The sequence below is a fragment of the Macrobrachium rosenbergii genome, chromosome 24, assembly GCF_040412425.1.
Source record: "Macrobrachium rosenbergii isolate ZJJX-2024 chromosome 24, ASM4041242v1, whole genome shotgun sequence".
NCBI classification, from domain to species: domain Eukaryota; kingdom Metazoa; phylum Arthropoda; class Malacostraca; order Decapoda; family Palaemonidae; genus Macrobrachium; species Macrobrachium rosenbergii.
Genome location: NC_089764.1, coordinates 17,772,499 through 17,789,702, shown reverse-complemented (window position 1 = coordinate 17,789,702; position 17,204 = coordinate 17,772,499). Strand labels below are relative to the sequence as shown.

The 17,204-nt window shown below is 38.8% G+C and overlaps 1 protein-coding gene across 1 annotated transcript; it reads left to right on the top strand.

The window, feature by feature from the left end:
- The first annotated feature begins 255 nt into the window (after positions 1-255).
- On the top strand, positions 256-14,899 carry LOC136851898 (zinc finger protein 436-like). The gene is made up of 2 exons (XM_067126241.1): positions 256-478; positions 8,842-14,899. Exon 2 carries the CDS (start codon positions 9,448-9,450, stop codon positions 11,323-11,325), a length of 1,878 nt encoding a protein of 625 aa, XP_066982342.1. The 5' UTR covers positions 256-478; positions 8,842-9,447; the 3' UTR covers positions 11,326-14,899.
- The last annotated feature ends 2,305 nt before the right edge of the window (positions 14,900-17,204 follow it).

The window sequence follows — 17,204 nt, the reverse complement described above, 5'->3', positions numbered from 1 at the left end:
CTGTTGCTGTACTTCGAACTCAGTAGCTGATATAGCTTTAACATTCCGTTCTGACCATTTTAGAATGACACTTAGGAAATCAAGTTTCTCTAAGGTAGACAGACGGAGAAACCTACGGCCAGATTCCCATTGGCTACGGAATTGTAACATCGTACACCATTTCTTTGATAGTTTCGTACATTTACCCCTACAATGACAAAGTAATTAATTTATTATGTAAACTTAATTGTTTAGCGTAAAGAAAAGCTATTTTTTGGCGTTAAAGTTCGCTATAATCAGGGCTACAGTAGACACTGGCTACTTGAAACGTTGGCACCGCTGAGTGTTTTGATGTCAAAGTTGTCAAACTGAGGAGAGAAAACAATCAACTTTGGGCGATGCCAAAAGAATCAAGCCTTATTTTCAAGCGGCAGCTTGGATAATAAACTTACTGGACAAGAAATAGAAGACTTGCATTGTGGAATGTGTAGTGCTGAAAGTAAGTGATGTGTAGCCCAGTAGGTTAGACATAGGCTATTAAATCTTTTAACCTTTTGTGTGGTTACCCCCGGTGAGTTCATCACCCGGGACCGAACCATTATAATAACGGTAGACTTTAGCCCCAGTTAACCGGGCCAATATCCTTATTGATAAACGGATTTCGGTAGATATAGCTTATAGAATATTCAATTTTCGTCCAAATACTTGAAACATGTTTTATGCATTTTGGTTTGTGCAAACTTTTTAGCTTCCTCAGCCTCTGAAGCGTAGGCTAGGCTATGGGGTACAAATCAGGATTATGGCCCCCTCTCTTCCACGGGGGTGGGGAGGGACCAGGATTTTGGAGTCTGGCTGAAATTAATGTGGGTAGTTTGGTGAACAAAGGGACGGTAATTCTATATATTAGCTCCGCGCCTGTTTTTACCTTTTCAACTGGTTTTTTCTACACTTTTTGGGGTTCCGATACTGGCGGTGCATCTGTTTGTTGCCGGCCAAATGGAATGTCCCTTCGCTGTGTTTAGTACTGGCCCGGGCGGTGGTTGGGTACCCATACGTTAACAAGTTATTGCACTTGCCGGACGGGATATGAACCATTCGAAGCAGACGTACCCGTGCTCTGTCTTGTGAAGATCGCGTATGGAAACCCCTTGTTGGATGGACTTCGGGGGTTAATTACAGGTTAATTAGACTCGAGCACCAATAATGAAAGGTAAACTCATAATTAGCAACCAAAAAACTGTAGAAAAAGTCAAGTTATAGCGCCGTCGGCGACGCGGAGCTACCCTATAGTTCTACCAAAGGGACTACCTCCGAACAGGAGCAAAGTCCATTACCTTCCTCCCTTGCCCAGGTCAGGGCACAGCGCCCTAATTGAGGTGGTTAATCTTCATTTCCAGTCCGAACATCCATACTCGATTTTTTATTATTTCTTTTGAATCTTCATAAAAAACAAAGTTTATGTAAATAATTGAGGATTTTTTCTAAGTTTCAATTTCATCTTACCCATGACTTCAAGAGCTCCCGTGAGTGCGTTTGTACATAAGCAGCCGCCAGCCATGCATGCCCGTGCATTTCACCCTCTTATCTATCATTACGTCACATTGTTTTGATGTGATTGGCGAACGTCATTTGCGTGGGCATTCTGTCAACTCGGAATTTGAAATTATTGGCGTGGATCATCAGATCAACCAAGTCGAAACGTTTACTCCTTGTAACTAGGCCTCTTTTTGAATACGATTGAAATCACCCAATAATAAACTGGTTTTCATTCAGATCTTATTTCAGAACCAATGAAAACAAGTCATTTATTTCATTAGCCTACTAATTTTCCATTGATTATTTCAAATTTCACCCATGACTGATATGCAGCAAAATGTTTGTAATTCTTATCATTCGCACAACATGTATATTGGGTGTGAATTTACACAGTATTAGTGCATCAGCAAATTTTTTGTACAATATGATGAAGCCTTATCTTTTTTAAGAAGTCACAGAGCTCTTCCAAGTTCTGTTACTTGCCCGAAGTGTTCCAGCCTTGTACATTAAGATCAGGTAAGAATTTTGTGGAGCTGTAATAGTTGTGTTTCTCTCCCAAAATCAAAAAAAGGAAAGGTTTGTGGCTATACTATTAGTGAATTTAAGGGAACCCATCTTCAAAGAATTCATTTTCCTCCATGGAAGTTAGTTTTATTAAATGTGAGTGGCTCTCACAACTTAAAAGGAAAACAATAACCCCCCCCTCAATAGCTAACACGGCAAAATTGTAACCAGTCAACACCCCTAGGTTACGTGGTATTTTTTTATTGGCAACTTGTAAAATTTTACCAGGTATTGGATGTTCTGCAAGTGTCATAAGCCTACGTGTTATCCTATTTTGATCTGTGCATGGCAAACTTTTTTTTTATGTTTTCTTGGCATTTCAATTATTCCATTCTAGATTGCAGCCAGAATTAATTCGTTTTCTGTACTTTTCTTACACCGTCAAGTACTCTGCACTTGAGATGTGAGAGGTTTGGAAACTTGACAGTGAATGATTTCCGGTTGAAATCTTGAATGGGACAATTGAAAACGGCAAGAAAACAGTAAAAAAAAATATAAGAAAACAGTCGAAAAAATATATTTGTCATGTGGAATTGGAGTTCGGACCAGAAACGAACATTTACCATTGAGGTTAGTAAGGTGAGGTCTGGGTAGGTCAGGACCTGGCATTGTAGAGTAGGTTAGGTTGTTTATGTTTCTGAAACCTGCTCCTGTCATTTTATACTCGCCCCATTAGCAGTACCAGTGGGAATGGTCAATAAAAGCCTAGGTTTAATGAATTGCAAGACGTGTAGTATTAGGCTAGTAAAATATGTGGTTCATGCATATAGCCTACCAGTAGTTTAGTTGGCAGCATTGATTGATGAAATTTTCAAGCTTGAAGGGAAATTGCAAGATACTGACCCATCATTGGCCTAGGCTTTTTGCAGACTTAGCCTACACCAGACCATTAAAGATGGGCATTGGCCTTGGATTCTACCTGAAGCAATAGAAAACCATTCTCAATCTGACCAAGCCATATTAGGCTAATTGCTGCTTGAACGTAGCATTTGGTTTTATGTAAATGGGGCACAGATAACACTAGGGTTTGAGCCCCAATACCCATGGATGAACACATACCGGGTGCATAAGGATTCACTCCTGGACCTCCATAAACTATCCTAATCACACATTGCTCTTCACTGACCTTATCTATTAATACGTAGAAAAAAAAAATCCCACACTTATCTGCTGTCACCAAGCACTTTTTCTTTGGCCACCATTGAGTGAGGCATGTGCAGTGTTTCTGACTCTTAAGCTAGAACTTGTGTTTTTGAGTGTTTTGATGACATGAAAGTTTGAAGGGCATTAGTGAGTATACGGTAAACCCCCCGTATTCGCTGGGGATGTGTACCGCACCCCCCCATGAATAGCTAAAATCTGCGAATACTTGAAACCCCTCTAAAAACACCTAGAACTGCTTATTTTGATAGTTTAAACACAAGAAAAACCCTCTAAAAATGCTTATACCTGAGTATTTTAATAGTTTTATCACAAAAGGTGCATTTAGTCATGAAAATTATATGAAAATACAGTAATTAGTGAATATTTCTCAGTGAAAGATACAGCGAATGGGCAAAATTTCTTCGAATAATGGGTAGATACGTTCCACAGAGGAATCCACGAATATGTGAGTCCACGAATCGTGAGAACGCAAATACAGGAGGTGTACTGTATTAAGCCTTCATGCCTTCCATTTAGGTGGATCCCCACAGTCTACTACACTCTTTGGTAAAACTGAAGACTACCGCTGTGCCCTCTGGTTCAGTAACTAGCCTACCAGTTTATGTGCAAAATGGGATGAATTTAAAATCATAAACAAAAGTTGGTAAATATCATAAAAATACACAAAAGGCATCAACATAAACAAAAGGTGGGAAATCTTTCAGTCAGCAACTGACAGAATCCAGGCTGTGATGATAGTCTTCAATTTTACCCACTTCTGTAGGAGTAAATTTGAGGTTAGAAGAGCTGGGCTTACCACTTCCTCCTTGTGGCTGATCTCCTCCGTGTCCCTTCCTTGAGTACACCGCACTCTCGACTGATGGTTGGGTATTTTTGGGTGGTGGGGTATCAGTACACCTACAGTAACGATGTTGAATGGGATATCAGTACACCTACAGTAACAATGTTGACTGCTGTAGTTGGTTGTTGCTGCAACTGCTAGGAGCTCAACACCATGGAGCTTCCTGTAGTAGCTGTTCTTCTTGTGGAAGATGCTTCAGTCATTGACCTTCAGAAGAGAGTAAGATATGACCAAGGGCAAGAAAAGGAAGTACAAGTGCTTCCTCCTGATCCTCCTCCTGCTTTTTGCCAGAAACACACCCAGTTGTGCCAGCGCTGCCCACTCATTTAGTGAATGCAGTGCTCGGGCTGTGAACGTATAAGCAACAGGTTTTCTTACATGTCTCTACTCTGTACTTACCAGTACAGGGACCATCTGTTTGCACATGACCATGCAATATGTTTTCACTCAACGGCAGCCAGAGAAAAAGTTCTTTGATGGCAACAGGTGGTTGTTGGGTGTTCCCAGCTCATCCTTCCTTAACCACCAGTTAACTACCTTGTTACTAAGTTTCCATAACTGATCCTAGCTCATGCTGGGAAAAACTCCTACATAAAAGGCAATGGTTTGTATTCCTTTATGAACCAAGGCAGTTTGCCCCAATGGTCAAGTTGAAAAATACTAACAAAGGAAATTCTCCCCCAGCAGTTGTACTGAAAAACACCAAAATCCCATGATAAGCAGTTAAATAAGTAATAACCTATCTTTACACAATATCCCCAGAATGTCCTTGTTTTATATAAGTAACTTACCAAGTAATTACTTCACTAATGACTATGCTCTCATGGCATCCTAAATTCAAAATCTGTGGTAGCGCATCGGTTGCAAAGGTGGGAGTAGGGTGACATGCCCCGCCCACTGCAATGGGAGCAAGGGAGCAACAGAAGCCAACAGCGTCATTCTATTTTATGCCATGCTCTCGACAACACATCATTAACTGCACTCCTGTTGTTCTTTGCTTGCTAGAAGTCAGTGAAGTACTCACTTTAGTTTTGTTAAGCTGTGGCTTTTGTTGGTTTGTGCTTTGCAATTAGCTTACTTTCATATTAGTTTAGCTATGTTGGATTCTAGAGCTCCCAGTTGTCGTTTCCGTAGCGAGGGTTGTAAGACTAGATTACTTAAGATTTTTTACAATGCATATACCATGTGCACTAAGTGTAGGGGGCAGGTGTGTTCTAGGGAGAGTACATGTTCTGAATGCAACTTCAATCAGTCAAACACCTGGTGCATGACCTGTCCCCATGCCATGTGCAGGTGCCCTGAACCTTCCTGTGTCTTCACAGACAGGAGGATTGCTCAACCTGCTCTCCCAGTGTGGGTGAGTATGGTGGCTCTTCATTGGTGCCACTCTGGAAGCACAGTTGAGATAGCATTACCCTCTCATTCTCTGTGTACAGTATATGGTTTCTGGACGGTGTGCTTGCAGACAGGGTTCACAGCTCCTTCGATGATAGAAACAACAAACCTAGCATAGACCAGTTCGCTTAATGCTGTTTGGGGAGGCAAGCCACTAGCCAGAGTTGGGGAGGAAATCACAAGCATTTTCCTTAATTGTCCTTCTACTAATTGTCTAGGGCTTCTTCATCCTCCTCCTCAGCTTCTTCCTCTTTCTCTTTCAGAACCCCAAGAAGACCTCTCAGAAGAAGAGAATACGGACTTCAAATACGCAGCCTTCCTAGGCTGTGGGAGGTAATAATCTTAGACCACCTATGTGTGACCTAGACATCATAAGTACAGTTGGCACAGGTCTTACTGAGTATGGTCAGTACCCTGTCCTGGCCTGAACTTTATTTTAAACAAATAATTACCCCTAGCTCTTATACATGTTTTACCTGAAACACACCCAGTTAAACCAGAGCTACCCTTTGGCAGTGCATTGATGGTTCCCGGGGTTTTACATTTAGCAGGTCTCCTCACCGGTACCAAGATGATCTGCTTGCTTGAGATCATGCTGCACCCCATCTGGCCTGTGGCTCATCACTGGCCCCAGGGTTGTGCTTGCATGACAGCATGTGGCCATTTATGTGTACCCTCCACTAGTTCAGGCGTTACCAAAAATATGGAGTTGTATGGGTTGGGTGACCTTGGATCAGAATTCCTTTCTAGGTAAGGGTCCTTTGCGCTCAAATGCATTGACCGATACTGATTGCACTGATTGTTTTATGAGCACAGTATATACAAAATAAAAAATTTGTTTTATAAATATGCTGTACATACAAGTACAGGCAGTCCCCGATTATCGGCAGGCATTCCGTTCCGACAGTGTGAGGATAAGCGAAAATCACCGATAACTGAAAATCAGCGATGAGCGCTGATAAACGGGTATCAGCGCCGATAACTAGAGTTTGGCACCTCTGTTAGGTATGTATCAGCGCTGATAAGTGGAAATCGGCAATTTTCGGTGCCTAAAATTGCTGAAAATCACCGGTTTTTGCCGCTAGACAAGCACCATAAAATCGGATCACCGATAACTGAGCCCGCTGATAACCGGGGACTGCCTGTATTTCATCACAAACCTTTTACTTTTTCATGGCCCTACTCTAGTCTTCTATCTGAAGTAGCCTTCTTCTCCTCAGTCAAGATTTAGCTACGGATGAGAAGCTGCTTCAGTCTTGCTGTCCCAGGGAACTGTTCCCTGGGTGCCATGTGACTCTCGTTTAGGGTTCCTGTCCCATGCTGCACGTGCCCCTACGAGAGTCGTTGGATAGAGATGTGCCCTCGTAGGACCATCTCTCATCTTGCTCCGGCCTTGGCGTAGAAGATGGAAGAATAGGTGAAGGGGATCAATACCTAGACTCCTCGGATGTCGTAGGTGGACCCTGAATCCTTCGGCATCTATTGTCGAGTTTGAGTCGTCCTTGTTCCCCTCCTCCTTGGACTTTGTATCGATGATCCAGATTATTCGTTACTTTGTCCATTAGGGAGCTGTGGTACTCTCTGAAAAAGCTCGACACTCCTAATCTGGATGTTGCCAACATTTTCGCTAGTACTCTCTCTCCCAAGGAAGAAGTGTCCAAGGACACATCTTCCTCCTGGCTTCATGAAGCGATCGAAGGAGGTACTCGGCAGCTGACGACAACAATACCAGTACCTTTAACCCAAGAGCTCACGAAGCCGATGGCTTGGTCCGTCCCTCGCATTCCGGAAGTTTCTGTCACACTGGAAGCAAGACGTGGTCTCATAGACTACACTCTTGTCTTCCTATGGTCTTGTCCACAGGCCCTTGGAACCTTTTTTCCTTGGCCCTGTGGTGGCTGCTCAACAAGTTGTGTTTTCTTACCCGGCTCTTCAAGAGGACGAGTAGCATCTCACCTAATGTGTTGGTTCTGGAAGTGAGAAGGATACCGAGTGTGACTGGCCTCTCTTCCTCCTCCTTCCCTGTCCTTTTACTTCTCCTCCTTCGGGATGGGAATAGGACTCGAACCAACACGTGCTGGACCTGGCGCTGATGCGGTAAGACTACACATCGAGCACCCATTCTATTTTTCTCCTAGAATCATAGAAACAATTCTGCTCCTTCTTCTAGCAAGGGGAGGAAGGAGAGTTTGGCAATAAGGGAAACCCTATCTCAGCTTTTCCTTACTGCCTCCGACTCTAAGATTCTTCCAGCCCATTTTGTATGAGTCACGTTTCCTCGCTCATGCGAAAAGGTCCAGTATCTGACATTTGATCTTGCAGTTCCTACACTCCGATCAATATGTCAGAGGCTCAGGTACTCCTCCTCGCTCTTTCGACCAGGAGTAGCCCAGGTGTGCAGAACTCCAGTCAGTTCAGGAGACTCACTCAGATTCCTCCCTCCAACCAGTGAGTCTTCCTAATGTAAAGTACTGACAGTTTGTATATTGTGTTGGAACAAATCACAATTTTTTAAAGTAAATTGTATTTTCCATAACTATACAAACCTGAGTTCCTTTACATTACATATTATGCCCACCTCATGCCACCCCTCAATCTGAACCTGGACCAAAAGGCAAACTGGAATATTTACATCCGGGCAGGCGGGTATTCCCACCGACCTGGCGGTGGTTACTGCTTAACCACCTTGCTCAAGAGTTTACCGGCCGTTTCCAGCCTATGCTGAAAGTAATTCCTAATGTAAAGGACTCAGGTTTGTATAGTTATGAAAAATACAATTTACTTTCAAAAATTGTGATTTCATATATACCAAGTAATTATGAAATGGAGCCCTCCCTATCCCCCCTCTCATGGACATAGGGGCTTGTCACCTAGACTAAACTATCGAAGTGCTACCACAATTTTTTAAAATAAGGCTGCCACGCGAGTTAGAAGCTATAGCTATGTAATTACTTTGTAAGTATATGTGAAGCTTAAAATTTTATCTTGAAAATAACTCTAAAGCTGAAGGAAACCGTCCATAATTTAGTTAATAAAGTTTGATCATTTCAAAACTTTTTGGTATAGAGTATGTTGGTCAACCAATTAAACTGTCTGGGATAGTGGATTTTTTCTTTTTGTTTCCCTGTTGTCAGTCTGAGTTGTGGTGATGGTCATTTATGACACTATCAGAGAGAGAGTTTCTGGATTGAAGGTGTGCTAATCATATACCTAAAATTAACTGTTTTGAGACACCAAGTCATAAGAGTAAAAAATTTTATAAATTAAAAACTAGATTCTGTACTACTTTAACCTTATCATAGTTAAGGTTAATTACGAATATAAGGTGAAAAGATTTATTTTGTCTTTTTTATTCTCTACAGGTACCTAAAAACAAAGTTTTATCCTGCTATAAAGAAATTAAACATCTGTGGAAGATAACAAGAACATCTCTATTGTGAAGAGTAACTTACATTTGGAGTGTGTGAGGCATGAGAGCCTTCTTAAACTCAGAGCTGTTTCACATTGGAATGATTTGCCAAATATTGAGATTGGTGATCAGGATACGTCTGGTGAATGTCTACATTTAGAACAAGGAACTTTTATTTCTAGTATTTATTTGGTTTCATTTGTTTTTTATCAGTAGAAGAGTCAGATACTGTATTATAAGAAAAAAGATGTGTAATTTACAAGCTTAAGTTTATCATCATTTAAGTGGTGAGGGAAGTTTGCGTAACATTTTTAGGCACTAATTTAGAGCTATATACATATTACTTGAGATTATTATGTATTATTGTAGTAGCCAAATATTTTTTATTGTATCGATCCATACTGGATGAAATAATCTTGACCCTTTTAATTATTGATTGCTAGTCACTCATGAAAATATAGATGGTTAGTGAGACAGTTTGAAAATATTTTATTGGACAGTTTTTGTGTATGCAGTATATTAAACAATCATTTTCTTCACATCATAGCCACTTTACAATATGGAGTTGCCTCATAAGAAAGATGTTGATAGCATTTCTGGAGCAAATGTAAGCATGGATGATTCCTTTCCAAAAATTTATAAAAAGCCAAAGTATTCTCACCCTCAAGAATGTTTCCCCAATAGAAAGGAAGTGGATATTATTGTGGAACGGGAAGAAAATGGAGAATATCCCAGAATTGAACAGTTTAGTCAGGATTGTAAGCCTGTTGTGAAAGATGCCAAAGAAGGGGAATCTGCAATCATCAAGGAAGTCTCCCAGAATAACACCAGCAAAAGTAGTAATTTGACAGCACCACCATCCAGTGGAGATGTGTCAGATGTGAATGGGAGTGTCATACAAAAAAATAACCCACCATCAGGATTACGTACAAGTGAAAGTGACATTAAAGTTTGTAATGAAGTAGCTGCTGGTCACCTTAAGAGGGATGATGCTGCTGAAAGAGGAATTCTTGAGGAGTGTCAGTGTGTTGACACTGAAGAAAAGGAAGAAAAAGGAGATGACAGCAAATGTAAGAGAGAGCAGTATATTTGCAAACTATGTGATGAAATGTTTCTTTCAAAGAAAAATTATAGGGAACACATGTATAAATGCCACCCTACAGAAGAGAAGGGTGTTTGTATATTTTGCAAGAAATCCTTGCCAAAGACATCCTCATCTGATGATTGTACAAAAACAGGTCATTTGAATCAAAAGCATTACATATGTAATATTTGTGGACAAACTTTTGATAGGTCAGATACTCTAGACAACCACATTACTAGTCACTCTGATGTTAAGACATTTAGTTGTAGTAAGTGTGGCAAAAAGTGTTCCACTCTCCATCCTTGCAAAGACTGTGGTAATAATTCCAGTGGTGAAAGTGCCTTGTGTGTCAAGAGACAAATTAAAGCAAATTTCCAGTCTCATGAAAATGATTTTGAAAAGAGTTTGAAAACTTCCAGCAGTTTGGATAAACATCAGAAGGTGCAGTCAGGAGGGAAATCATATGTTTGTAATATTTGTAATGATAACTTTGCCCAGCAGGACGACTTACATTCTCACATGCAAACCCACACTGAGAAAACACTTTATTATTGTAATATATGCAATAAGAGTTTTTCTCAAGCCAGCAGTCATAGAACTCATATGAAAACACATAATGAAAATTCACACTTTGAATGTGATTCTTGTGGAGAAACGTTTACCTTGAACAGTACACTTCAGGTTCATCTAATGAAACACCAAAAGGATAAGGCATACAAATGCTCATTGTGTGAAAAATGTTTTACTCACCCTAGCACCCTTAAGACTCACATGAAAGTTCATACAAATGTTAAACCTTCCCCTGTTGCTGGTGAAAGTGAGGAGGGAACTCGGGAGAAATCATCCCCAGGCAGGCCAAAAGGTACGAAAAAACAGCACCAGTGTGAAGTCTGTTCAAGAGTTTTCACTCTTAAAAATACACTGATTGTTCACATGAGAAGGCATAGTGGAGAAAAGCCTTTTAAGTGCTCTGTTTGTGAAAAAGGTTTTACACAGTCAAGCACCCTAAAAATTCATATGCGAACTCACACTGGTGACAAACCTTATAACTGTGGCGTTTGTGGACTGAAGTTTACTTACAACTATGCTTTGCAGAAGCATGCATTAGTACACAGAGAGGCAGCTGACACAGAAGAGGATGGTTCAGAAAATGATATGGAAGGCAACATTTTTGAACTGGGTGCCTATGATGATGAAGATATAGCTGCTAATAAAGCCCAGTATGAAGAAGTGAAAAGGAAGATTTATCAGACTTTAGCAAGAGCAAAAGCTCGAATAGCACAGGCTAATGGTGGGAATGCTAAAAATGATGAGGAAGCAAGCAGAGAAGCAGATAGTAACGAAAGTAATTAAGACAAGGGGAGGTTACGTTTGATACTTGCTGTAAGGACTTCAAGTATTGTTTGAAGCCATAAATACCTTTGTGTTAAGGTAATGAGTAAATATAGGCACATTATGTAAAAACTATTGTGGTGACAATTTATATTAGGATGCACAGGCTGAATTATAACTATTTTTATAGATATGTATTGACACTATTACCCTGAAGATCAGTCAGACTGGTTTTGTGTAAATGAAGTACTATACTGTAATTCTCCTCTGGTTTCTTGCCTTGTATACAAACTCTCATTACAGTATTGACATGTTTACTCATGTGCCAAGGCTTTTGTTTATACACTGTAAACTAGAAATCAATATTTAGAGTTCTTATGCTAGGGAAGTTTGGATGTGGTTAGGCTTGACTCACTCCCTTTGTTGCAGTTAATTGGATTTAGTAGCATGGATATCAGTTACTTGGTTTTTCATACACCTGTAGCTATTATACAGTCATAAGTATAAAGAACACAAGTGCTTGTATAAACTTCTTGGTTTCACTTCTGGAATGCTAGTCAGTTTCAAGCAACAAATGAATAGATACTGTACAGAGTTGTCTTAAAATAAACATATAGTTAAAATACACTTTGCATTGTATTAAAACACAAATAAGGGAATAAAACTTGAAATGAAAACATAAGAATAAACTCATAAAAATAAAGTAAAAAATAGGCTACTTCTCAATGAATAAGGCAGAAGATGTTTTTTTAAGATTAAGAAAAGGATTAATGTCTTTTGATGTTCATACTGTGTTGTTGATTCTAAATGCCTTGCATCTGTTAGATGTAAGTATGTCAGCCTTAAAATTATTTATCCTTAACCTTGGCAAGTATGGGTGTACTCATGTTTCAGAGACTAGTTTGACTTCAGACTCAGTCCTGACTTTCCCACAGTTCCACATGTTGATAGTAAACTCTTCAATGCATGAACCAAGACATTCATATTAAATTGGACTAAGTATAAAAAATTTCAAGATTTGGCACTTAGTCCCTTCATATTCAAGAGTTTTTTACTGTGAATAATGTACATGAGAAACTTTAGACCTCATCTAAATCACAACAATTCATATCTTGTCATATTTTGTCTTTTTTACTTTATCTTTTCAGTTGTCTGTAGTTTTCATTTCAGCTTTAATTCTTTGAACTTAGTTTTCTAACCAGATGTACCGGTTTTTAACGAGTGTACTGTGGTATACTTTTCAGTTAATTACTGTATGTACTACTTTCTACTTGTAGGTGGGAAATGGTTTGTTTGATTCGATCAAAAGCTGAAATGTCCCAGAAGGGAAGTATATTCTTTATACAAGAGTTTGTGTTCTTTTGTTTTGATTATGATTTCCCAGAAATCAATGTTTGCCACAAGTTTATACAGTACAGTCATAAGACATTTCCTAATATTCAGTAGTTCATCCGTCCTCAAACAGGGTTACAAGTCAAGTGAATATGGCTGATAGTGGTTCATGTGGATTTTATGCATGCCAAGTAACTGTTAAGTTTCAGAAGCTAACCAAACTTCACAAAAATGTTGTGTTAGTAGTCGTAAATTCATTATGCTTAGAACATAATTTTTTGTGATATGTATAATTTTTTTTATTCCTTTTTCTTGGTAAGAGGATTTTAAGCATCATTTGCCTGTGATTGGGTATTGAAAATCATAAGTGTTTCTCTCTATCTTCTTATTTTCATGTGAATTCTAGTACCTGGCCCATATCTTTCTTTGAGAATATCTTAACCCTGATTCATTTATAAGAATATCATCCATTGTTTACTTCATCTGCCCTCAGATGACTCCTTTACATTGTTACTTTATTTATATATTTATCTCAGTCATTTTTATTTCTCACTATTATTGCTATTTATTTATAATCAGAGAAACAAAAGTGTGTAATAATTATCTCATCCTACCGGTAATTTCCTCTAGTCTGAGTGTATGGTTTTTATAATTTCCTCTTGCATGAAATTAGCATTGTAGTACTGTGCACCTTCCCAGGTGGCTGAAATATTTGTCACTTTAACAAAGGCAAGATATATTGAGACAGCAGGATTTGGAACCTCATCCAATTTCAATGTAGCCCAGTACAAAAAAAAAAAAAAAAAAATCCAAGTTTCTTGAACAGAAAAGGACCTTGGAGAGCACTGGTACAAGTCTGAAAGGTACTAAGTACTGTAAACATTTACTCAGGTGCAGAATTATGAACACGGGAAGGGCATGAGAACTCATTTAGCATCTCTTACATTCTTATAGGATGATAATTCTAACCATTATAAAAAAATGCCCTCAACTGGACACATATATGATGGGTGGCCCTCGTAGTAAAGCGTCCTCATGTGTCTAGTCCCCATCTGGATAGTTCATAGCATGTGACCAAGCTCTTATCCAAACCTCTCATCACAGATGCCACTTGCTTCCAGAGGACTATGCTATTCTGAAACATGACCTTAGATTGAATACATTAGTCTCCTAGAATATGCAGTTTCACTGGGTGATATCATACTCCCTGATTATCCTCGTGTAACTGACAACACAGGTACAACACAGTTCTCATTATGTGAGTCACAGTAGTATTATAAATGACTTCAAAACAAAAACTAGGGTCAGTCATGACAAACCTATTGTGACAGCAGTATTACCAGGTTCTAATATATGACAAAGTATGTATTCTTTCAAAGGCTTTTTGTTTTTTTATTTGACGCTGTGCCATTTGATAAGAGTATACTGTATTACATAATTAATCTTCCAGTTTATCAGTGTGCAATATTTTTCTCACTTCTTTCCCTTTTATTATAGTTTGTTTACTATTTCTGTGGTAATCTGTGGTACATGGTAAAATCTAAACTATTGTTCTATTTATGTAGACAGTAAGTGATAAGGAGATCTTGTTAGCTAGACCTTCAATCCATACATATATTTTTCAGTTATACATACAGTGTCTTTTACTTTCTTAGGTACTAATGCATAATTTCTTATTACCGGAGTAATTAGTTAAATCTTTTCTAGATTTTCCATCTCAGGAATTGCAGTACACTATAATTTGATAAAGTATCTTACTTTGTCAGAGTTCTCCACTTCCTCTTTTTCAGTAACCCTAGCGTTCAGTTGTGGACTTTGTTACCAAGTACAGTAAGATAAACAAAGATTTTTGCAATTTAGCCTCATCAGTTATACCATTTTTATTTATTTATTTGAGCAGTAAATTGTTCCAGAAGTCATCAGTTGTCATTAAAACACTTCAAAATTTTTTTTAGAAAGAGTAGCAAACTGTCCAAGGTTCTATAGTACAATTGAAAAATTCCTATTCAGGTTGCTTTTGTATTTCTCTCGGATACATTGTGTTGATGCTTAGTTGCTCTGACCACTTTCTAATCTATATACCCCAGAATGTGGAACTTTATAACTTTAGTGTTAGACACTCATAAAATGTGTAGGTCTTTTATGACCTAAGGGTTGCAAATTCTCAGGCATCTGTCTCAAACTTATAATTTATGTGTATGCCCTTTTTGTATGTCTTTGTAATGTAGAATTTGAAAATAACTAAGAAAAACTTCAAAATATTGAGTGATATTATTGACCTACAGATATTTTTAGAAGTAGACTTAGAAATTTTTGAAATATGTGGCATTTCTGCCCTCTAGTGGGTTAGTGCCATTAGTGCACCTCATATTGGTGCACTTTAGGCATTACCAAAGGTGCTTGCAGCATCCCTATGGCCTCTAGCTGTGCTTCGTACCTCCATTTCTGCTTCCTTTCTTCAGTCTTGTCCAATCTCTCTAATTATTTCTTCTTTGTGCAACAGTGGAGTTTTTTCCAGTTCCACCTTTAGATCCTTGTACTTCGTCTCATTTATTTTCCTGATCTCTTTATCTTGACCCATTGCTTGACTTGACAGCCTAAATTTCTTAAAATCAGATCTCTAATCAATTCATCATATAATTATCATGTGTCATATGTACTGTATTATCTCATTTCTAGACTAGCAGGTCTTTCCCAGAGTAAATGTAAATGAAAAGTGGAAATTAGACCAGGGCTGAGTTATTGAAAATTATAGCAAGGAGAAAAGAGACCAAAATTAAGTCAGAAAACAATCTGTATCTTGCAGCTTTGTTGCAGTTTCCTGTACTTTTGTATCTTCTCAAAATCCCATGATCTGTGGTGGTGTAACAGTTTGACATGATAATTTTTATATTTTATTGATAGTTTGTTTTGTGATACCAATATCACTGAAATTTTTGTCTAGAGTATAGAAGTAAGCATCCCTTTTAATGTCAAACTACTCTCAATCCAATCCTAAATTCTTCTCTGCTTGTTCTCTTTAATCAAGGGCAGAGATTGTGTATCAAGCTTACACAGAATCTTGCTCTTCTGTAACTTCAGTAGGCTTCAACTCTGTTTGGTTGATTTTAAAGGCTAATCTTCCAGGATGCAAGATAAACTTCATGATCAAAGATTGTTAGGAGACCATGGTTTTAACCATGACAAGTAGGAGGATCAGGAATCTTAACAAAGAGAGCATACTACAGAGGTTTTGGCACATCCCATTCTTTTCCCATATTCAACCCCTTTTTCTTTAAATGCTCACTAGTAAGAATTTCTGTGTCTGGCCTACACAGATTAATATGAAGTATCTTATACAGGTTTTTTTTTTTTTTTTTCAAGAGAACCTGTCACTCGCTCCTTTTATCAAAATTCTTTTGTCCATTAATCATAATGACATCTCAGAAGAATTTCTTAGTATATTTTGAGGCAGATTTCACAACTAAATTAGTGTGATGCATCATGGATATATATTTGAGTAGTTTTAGCATATGCTTGGTAGTATTGAACAACCAGTTAATAAGCTTCACAGTTATGAAGCAAGGGTGAAGCATTATGTGCAAATGAAGTACAGTAGAAGGTATAAGCCCTCATACATGAGTGAAGAAGTTATTTACTCTGTTGCAAAAACAGTGTTGCTTTAGTTACAGATCACAAACCTCTTGCAATAACGTGGTCTAAACTGGTTTACTCTACCCACATTAGCCAAATCCCTCATGGGGTGCATTGTAGGCATTACTAAAGGTCCTTTGCAATGTCCCTTCAGCCCCCAACTGCAACCCCTTTCATTGTTTACTGTACCTCCATTCATATTATCTTTCTTCCCTCTTGCTATCCAACCTCTCCTAACAATTATTTCATAGTGCAACTGCGAGGTTTTTCTCCTGTTACACCTTTCAAACCTACCTACTCAATTTCCCTTCCTGCACTGAATGACCTCATGGACCCCAGCGCTTGGCCATTGCCCTAAACTCTATATTCCATATTAGCCAAAGCAAGACTTCAAAGGGGGACACTTTCTTAGTAGCCTACAGTTATTCAATTGAGCACGGGTGCACATCCAAATAGGCAATGTGGATCCATTATTTTGCTTGCCTGTTGACTCAATGACTGGAGAGAGTAAGAATGGTATTCTTTTAATTGAGACTCCAGACACCAATTACAGAATCAGATATAGCTTAGCATACTACTATCCATTTCAGGTAACGTGAGTCATCATTTTTCTCATATATCTTTAAAACTATTAGATCGAAATGGTACTTTGACAAAGTGTACAAGACACCTCCCGCTAATTTTTGGTAATATAGTGCATTGTCAAATGGTTTAGTTAGGGCGTTTACCTTTGACTTACATAGTTTGCCAAGCATCGCCAAACTATACATTCGAACGTCCTTTATCCCCATCCCGTCCCTCCCTCTCCCTTCCCCTCCTCGTTTCTCCCTCAACCCACCTTCCTGGCCTCCCCATCTTTGCCCCCCCCCTTTTCCTGTCCTTAGGGATAGCTGAAGTTTGATTGCGTAGATTAGTTTTGCTGACTTGTGCGACTT